Source organism: Pogonomyrmex barbatus, unplaced genomic scaffold (assembly GCF_055798465.1).
Source record: "Pogonomyrmex barbatus isolate J1 unplaced genomic scaffold, ASM5579846v1 scaffold7, whole genome shotgun sequence".
Taxonomy (NCBI): Eukaryota; Metazoa; Arthropoda; class Insecta; order Hymenoptera; family Formicidae; genus Pogonomyrmex; species Pogonomyrmex barbatus.
The window spans coordinates 10,452,488-10,460,512 of record NW_028297171.1 but is presented as its reverse complement, the minus strand read 5'-3'; the positions used below and the strand labels follow the sequence as shown (position 1 = coordinate 10,460,512).

Genomic DNA, 8,025 nt, shown 5'->3' with positions numbered 1-8,025 from the left:
TTGATCTTTTAGAAGAAAGAGATATGATTGTTAAATTATCAAAATCGACAACTACGTACGATAACATCAACAATTACCGACTATCGGTATTTTTTCGACTGCAAAAGTGTAAATTCTCAAGTATTGACAGAATGTATCGGAAGAATATGTAATTACGTGACAAGATTATGGTGTAACATTCCAATCAATACAATTTAAACGTAGATACGAATAATTTATTTGTTCTAATTCTGTCGGTTCTGAATTCTGAATCCTAAAACTTGGAATTTTTACCGCACGATATATGAGGTCTCTAAAATCAGAATATGGAGGACGTGTTTGGCGTCTGTAGAATAGAAGCATATGTAACGTAGTTTCAAATTTTTCTTTCTTAAAATTGAGACATATTATTCGTATAAGACGAGATATGGCAGACGAAAGTAATGTGTTGTTTTTAAGAAGAAATGGAAATGTACGTGAGAGAATCTTTTCGTATTATTTCATGAAATGATAAAGATTTTGATTATTTTTACAAATATTTAATTCGTCTTTAATTCCATTTAGTTTTTGTATTCTTTGTTTCTTTACTTTGATTACATTCTAAATATTTGTTTAATTTTAAATGCTATGAAAATGCAGTCAAAAAATAAGATAAATATGATAGATATGAATAAATAATGATAATGATAGAAATGCATTCTTTTAAGAGTAACAAGTTCTATTAATATAAAAATTTACAAGAGCCGGATAAGTTTAAAGTAATGAACATGTAAAATGTAAAAAGTGATAAATATATATTCAATAGTTCCCGAAATATTGCGACTTCCATAATTTGTAGGAAAATGAAAATGAAGATCTTTGGGATGATACTGCATTGATACAAGCATATGACAAAGCTGTCAACTTGGCCAAGGAAGAAGTAGCAAAGCGTATTGCTATGGATACTCAAGATCAGCAGGCAAGACATAAATCACAGAACAAATGTTCAAGTCACACAATAAAGCCCCTTAAGGTATGACATATTGTACTTATTTTGTTAAGTTTTATTAGAAGTGTGTAAATATTTTATAAAAATTAGTTTGTGCTACCATATTATAGAAATGGACCATTGGTGCTCCATGTCGTGCTATATACTCAGTAGATGGAGAAGTTTACGAAGCCATTATATCAAAGATTCATCAAAATTCTGGCATGTGTACAGTGAAATTTGTTGGTAATTATTTGTTTGAAGACATTAAATAAATTTTATGAATAACAATATATATATATATATATATATATGTCTATATGCTATATGATATATATATGTATGTATATATATATGTGTGTATATATATATATATATATATATATATATATATATATATCAAAAGATATACATAACAAGAAAGATTATAATAACAAAGATGATTCATGTCCTCAGGATATCAGAATACAGAAAAAGTAGAATTAAGTTCTCTTCTGGAATCTGAAGGTTTACAAAGTCAAATTGCTCAGCATAAAGAAGCAGTAGCACAAAAGGCTAATGAAGAAGTCATAGATTCTGACACATCTACCTATTCCAACCTACAGAATTCTAAACAAATTAATGGCGAAAGAATGGATTGTGATACAGAGAATCCCGAGCCAAGTAATTTCAGATCCAAATATGAAAATAATCTGCCTGGATCTGAATATTTCACTACAAAAATAGACGGAATACCACCTGCACCACCCTTACCACCACAATTTCTTGCAAAGTAAGAGTAATAATTTAGAGATATAACCACAATATATTTTATTATAAACTGAAAATAATTTCCATTTATAGGTTACCTGAATCTGATGCGGATGCTTTGTCTAGTATGTTGATGTCATGGTACATAAGTGGATTTCACACAGGTAATTTTTAAAATATATCAAGGTTATTGATTTGCCGATCTTTTATTAATGTGTAGCATTATCTATTTAACATATCTTGTAATGTTTTAAACAAAATGCTTAAAACTTAATTTTTTGCCACATATATGATAGACATACCTATAGGAGTGAATTTTTTTTATAGCAGATCGATCGAATCTGCGAATTATAAATAATTAAAAATGCAAGTTTCTTCATACTCTTAAAATTTTAAAGTCCTATACAATATCTATTTTTACATTTTTTTGCATATTTTTTCAGAATATATATTACAAAATATACAAAATATTATTTTGATCTATTTCTAATTGAAAAATAGTTTAGTTACCTATTAATAATTGATATAATATTGAAGGTAAAATAAAGGTAAATAAAACTTCGATCGAATGTCTGCTACAAAAGAAACAACTCTAAAGCTGTATAAATAAATGTCAAAATTTTTATACAAATTTCATTTCCAAACACTATATATTATACATATTGATATAATATTACAAATTTTTTCACGTAGGTTATTATCACGGGTTAAAGCAGGCTAAAATTAATCAACAGAAGAGAAGAAATTGTCAATAGTCTGGAAATGATTATTTTTCAGACTTATTTTTAGGATAAATTTATAATTTTATGTTACAATTTAGGTATTGTGTTAATAAATAAATTTGCATCAATAAAATCCCGCAGATAAAGATATATTTGTTCGCACATATCACACGTTATCAATTAGTAATTTATGAGTTTGAGAAAATCAATTATGAAAGTTTCGGTACAATATTTTATACTATAAATTTAATTAAAATTTATGATATTTTTATATATAATATTCGAAGCGATTTTTTTAATGCTATTTTTAAATGACAAAAACCAAAATTTATAAGAAAAGATTTATGTGTATATATCGAAATCACGAAACATCACTATTTCGCAAAAAGTTGATCTATATAACGTGTCATTTCGAAGATGTCATGTTTCTTGTTACAATTGAAAAACTAAGCTACTTTGCTACTTTTTTATTTTGAGAAACCAAATTCCTTATGCCATTCCATATATTGCGTACTCATATGTTTGGCGATGGGTTTTACCTTGGATTTAGCGAGCATAATGTAGTTCATTGCGCTGATCAGGCCATCATTTTGAATATCACTCACAGAGATCGCTTTAGCCTCGAGACTCGCCCAAATAGGCCGCAATTGCTCGAGCCACGCCTCTTTACACAGCAGTTTCAAATCTGCGCAAGAATATCCTGTAGTTTCTTGAGCAAGTTTGAAAATATCCGGCGAGTCATGCAGATCGTCGCGCACATAAGATCGCAATATTTCCAATCGACTAATTTCGTCAGGCAGATCCACAAATATCCGCTTTTCTAAACGTCTCAACAAGGCAATGTCTATATTCCTAGGAAAAATAAAAATTATGTAGAATTTAATTTGCGAAAAAGAATTTGACTACTTTTTTCTTTTTAATTCTTTCTTTTTACTAATTAAAAGATATGTAATAAGAATCGTGAAAAATAGCTAAATAAATAAGATTTTATCAGCATTGTGAGTCACTTAATTTAATTATACATATGCCAGAACAATATACAGTAGGCAAGCAATAAAAGTAAAAGGATATACTGAATATAAAGAGGAGCAAAGGGGGAGCATAATAAATTTCAAGTCACAAATTATGCAAAAATAATTAAAATTTATCTTGTATTGAAACATAATTTTGTATCTATATACTATCTGTATCCGCTTTGCTTACCATGGAACGTTTGTAGCTGCTAACAACACTACATTTATATATTCCATTGACAATAAACCATCCAATCTGGCGAGAAATTCCGCTCGGAATCTTCTAATAGGTTCCGAGCTTAACGAAATGTAGTCCGTGTTTCTCGTAGTCGTCCAATCGATCTCATCGATAAAAATTATCGTTGGTGCATAATGTTTAGCAAGATCGATGAGCACCTAAATTTATACAGATTCATGCAGATTCCAACTTGTTCAAACTTGCCGATATACATTAATTAATAATAACAAATCGAATTATTATTTGACATACTTTGATAAATTCTTTTACTAAGAAGAAAAAAATGCGATAGAGATATAATAGACAGATAGAGTTATAGATAGATAGAGTTTGAATAGAAAGAGAGAAATATGTTAAAAATTTTCATTGCATTATTTATACTGTACCGTAATCACATTTCGGTTTCATAATTTTTCCTTTATTTCTATATTTTTTTATTTTCACCTTAAATGGATGTCCGACTTACGCGAATATATTTTTCCGAATCTCCTCTCCATTTGCTAATGATGGAACTGGAAGTGATGTTAAAAAAGGTAGATTCACATTCGGTAGCAACCGCTTTTGCGAGCATCGTTTTGCCTGTGTTTGTGAGATGAGTTTCTTCGTCAATTTGCCCGTGGACAAATAATTCAAATAAGTAATTTCGCCCGAATACATACCAGTTCCTGGTGGACCATATAATAGTACACCCTTGCAAGAACTGAGTTTCCCGCTAAATAAGCTCGGATATTTCAGGGGATAGAGTATAGCTTCTTTCAACAACATTTTGCAATCCTTCAGTCCCTTCACGTCATCCCAATGAACATTTAAATTTTGTTGCACTATTTCCTATGGATTATCGGTTTACTTATTTTTTTTTCTTGTCACATATAACGCTCATTACTTGAAAACAGGGCTTTCCTTTTATTATGATTTATATGAAATTATTAAAAATTTTAATGAGATTTATACTTTATTGAGAGTCAACAGAGGGTAGTTTCAGTCAAAATTACGATATGTATCTTTCAATTTCTTACCCGTGATATAACATCTGCGATTTCTTTTAGCTCAGAGCCGAGCGGATAGAGATTACCGATAGGTTTGAGTAGTTTGTCACTGTCGGCGAAAGTTTCGTCAGATATCGGTACTTGTGTGATTACTCGCTGATCACCGCTTTCTGTAGGAAAGATTGGCGTCACCGTTATACCGAGATTCAATTCGTTCCACGTGGAAGCGGTATGTATCGCTTTTGCAACTTTATTTCTACCAATGTTGTTACATTCCTCGGTAACGCGACTATCCTCTTGCTTGGGATTGAGAATCTTTGAAACTCTTTCTTTCTTATTGTTGCTACGAAAGATAAAGTGATTCTGATAATTTATATTTATCAAACGTGTAAAAAGATGGTCGTATCAATTAGAAAATGCAAGTCAAGTTATTAAATTGATCCATATTATATTGTGCGTTTGAGAATAATTTGAATCATTTGATGTTTTGAATGATTTTGTTATTCCTGAAAATAGAGAAAGGGGAAGGGAGAGGTTTCTCTTTTGGTACATAAATGTAGACTTGTATCTACATATTCCTCTATAATAAATTCTCAAAGGTGTGTCTCTCTCGTGGATTTTCCATATATACTTTACACACACACGCGCACACACGCGCGCGCACACACACACACACACACACACACACACACACACACACACACACGTTATATATACATACATATATACATATATATATATATATATATATATATATATATATATATAAAAAACTTGTAGAGAATGGACTATGTTTCTTACGTAGTTTGTATGACATTCCCGATTTCCGCCTTCTTACATAATTTTGGATATCTGTTGTACTTGGCATAATAATGATCGACGTACTCGAGAATAATAGTTTCCAGATCGATGTTGTCGCACACGTTAATGTCTCGGGAGAGTTGAGCTTCTTTGAAGAGACTCTCTACGGTATTGGAATAACTACAAAATACATCAATATTTGCATAATTTTTGTTTCGTAATTATATATGCTATGTTTATTGCTTGTCAAATTTATATTAATTTCTAAATTAAAAGATTACAATGTAAAGTTTCGTAATAATTGCTTCAAATATTTGGAACGAAATTCGCATACAAGTTTCTTTTGGTCACAAATATTCGCTCGTCCGTCGTGCTTATATTTTCGTTTTTCGTTTTTTTCATATGTGTCTTTACTACTTACTGAAAATACCTAAAATTTTGACATTAACAGCGATCGACATTTTAAAAAGTTTAATAGGTCGTTTTATATGGAGTATTAAACATAAGATAAAGATGTAGACGTCTTTGCTCACCCTTGCTCTCGTAAAAAGGCAGCGATTAGATAAATCAGGTGACGCCGACGTTCTTGGACACGTTTTTCCTCCTGTTTAAATTGATTAACGTATTCATTATTAAATTTATAATTTAATTTACTCTTTGGCTTACATAACTAGCTTATATTTTGTTTGAACATTATAATTATAATTGGTTTAAAAAATCAAACTTGCGGAGTAGCCCGTTCGCTACTTACGCACATTATCGCATCATCGGATCATTAACGCTTTGATATACTTCCGGCATCTAGAATTGACTTGATGTATTTTTCAGTCTGCACGCCGTGTCGATACCAGCATCGGCATGCTGGTAATCCTTATGATTCAAAAATGCACTCATATTTTTATTCGATCTATTTTATTTATTGCGTGAATTGTTTGTTTCAATTTTACGTATCTTTACGGCACGCGTAGTAGCGAGCATATCAATCCAGAACGATCCCAGAGAACCCCGAGAGCTCGGAAAGCGGGAAAAGAGACACTAAATAGTCAGTTTTCAGTAATCGTGTGTGCACGAGTCTCTAGATATTTTATTATTTTTATGCCTAGATTTGATATCTTTGCCTAGATGCTGGAAGTGACTAAGACTTATCTCATAAAACCGAATCGTGAGTTGATCCTTACTTTTTCGCGCACCAAATGAGCAACGCGATTAGCGGTCGCGTTCAATGATAGGCAATCGTTCATGATTTCTCTCCTTGCCTTTCCCACGTGACGACAAGAATTCACGTTAATTATTCTATTTGCAGCGATATTCGCTCTTATACGCCGTTAATGCTCGTTCGATCGGTGCACCGTATCCAACCCTATCATATCCTAGGACCTAGACTTGTGTTTGAGATTGTGAGAAAGTACACGGTTGCCTTGGCGACGTGACGCGCATTCTCAATTGTTTTCAACGCAACAATTGTTTTCAAAAAAGGTTGAATCACTATCAGCAAAGTGATAAATGTAATCGTATATGTGCAATCATGCGCATAAGAGAGAACAAATAGTGGAGGATAGTGGCGATAGAGAGAGAGAGAGAGAGAGAGAGAGAGAGAGAGAGAGAGAGAGAGAGAATTACGAAATGGAATTGGATAAAAATTTAATCATTTAATTTAAGTTACTGTATCTTTTCAAGACGATTCTTAATGATGCAGAACGAGATATTAGATAAATTTTAGATACAAATATATCGATGCAGTATCGAAAGTTGAATGTCAAATACAGGCCAAGGTGTAAAGATAAATATTGTATACAGAGAGTAAGTAACTTGTATAAATAAATTTTTCATTAATATAATTTGTTTAAATCTACTATCAAGAGATAACATCATTTATGTCAAAATTGTAATCGAAAATATGAGCCATTTGAACATAACATAAAAATAAGCAAATGTGAATGAGGAATTGTGTGACCACATCAATAGTACGGCAGCGAGTGCAAACGATATGGTTGCAAGAAATTAATAACTAATTTTACCTAGACAATTGTGCAAATCTCTATGCATCTCGTGCGTCATAAATTGACGAAATTCCATTCGATCATAAATTTACAATTTTATAAATTATATATTAATTTCTCAATTCTATATATTATATACTAATTTCTCGATATTCAATGGACTTTCTTATACGTTAAATTATACGTTTAAATTAACATTTTATATTTATTTGAAAAAAACTCAATAATAAATTACCAAAGTAACTGGCTTCGTAACGGTATAGTATGTAATATATGTAATATTATCTGGAAAAAGAAATTTACCTACATTTACATTTTACATTTGCTTTAGTTTATCTTGTTTATTATCTCGCAATTTAAATTAAGAAAGAAATGCATTATCTCACATTTATCATCTCGCAATTTAAATTAAGAAAGTATTCCGTGATAGCAGCTGTAAGAAACATGCTTTTTCGCGAGCGATGGCAGCAACGACGGAGGCAGCAGCTGGGATGGCGACAGGGGATGCATTACGCTACCATGGGAGGGTGGCATCGTAGCGTGGCGTGAAAGGGGTTGGAGAGGGAGGA

General features: G+C 31.5%; 2 protein-coding genes across 5 annotated transcripts; one reads left to right on the top strand and one right to left on the bottom strand.

The window, feature by feature from the left end:
* The first annotated feature begins 76 nt into the window (after positions 1-76).
* On the top strand, positions 77-2,551 carry Smn (survival motor neuron). Of its 2 annotated transcripts, none has more exons than XM_025219732.2 (6): positions 77-200; positions 818-991; positions 1,078-1,192; positions 1,403-1,718; positions 1,790-1,860; positions 2,390-2,551. In XM_025219732.2, exons 2-6 carry the CDS (start codon positions 917-919, stop codon positions 2,449-2,451), a joined length of 639 nt encoding a protein of 212 aa, XP_025075517.2. In that variant the 5' UTR covers positions 77-200; positions 818-916; the 3' UTR covers positions 2,452-2,551. The 2 variants fall into 2 exon arrangements, with proteins under 2 accessions (XP_025075517.2, XP_011645872.2); XM_011647570.3 differs by lacking the exon at positions 77-200 and adding an exon at positions 245-451.
* Positions 2,552-2,694: 143 nt separating this feature from the next.
* LOC105432663 (katanin p60 ATPase-containing subunit A-like 2) lies at positions 2,695-7,308 on the bottom strand. Of its 3 annotated transcripts, none has more exons than XM_089082943.1 (8): positions 6,635-7,308; positions 5,990-6,060; positions 5,541-5,636; positions 4,686-4,998; positions 4,329-4,497; positions 4,136-4,248; positions 3,622-3,827; positions 2,695-3,270 (listed from the first exon to the last, which is right to left on the bottom strand). In XM_089082943.1, the coding sequence occupies exons 1-8, from the start codon at positions 6,695-6,697 to the stop codon at positions 2,886-2,888; spliced, it is 1,416 nt and encodes a 471-aa protein (XP_088939069.1). In that variant the 5' UTR covers positions 6,698-7,308; the 3' UTR covers positions 2,695-2,885. The 3 variants fall into 3 exon arrangements, with proteins under 3 accessions (XP_088939069.1, XP_088939068.1, XP_011645880.2); XM_089082942.1 differs by having other exon boundaries at positions 5,457-5,636; positions 6,208-7,307; XM_011647578.3 differs by having other exon boundaries at positions 5,457-5,636; positions 6,635-7,307.
* Positions 7,309-8,025: the final 717 nt, after the last annotated feature.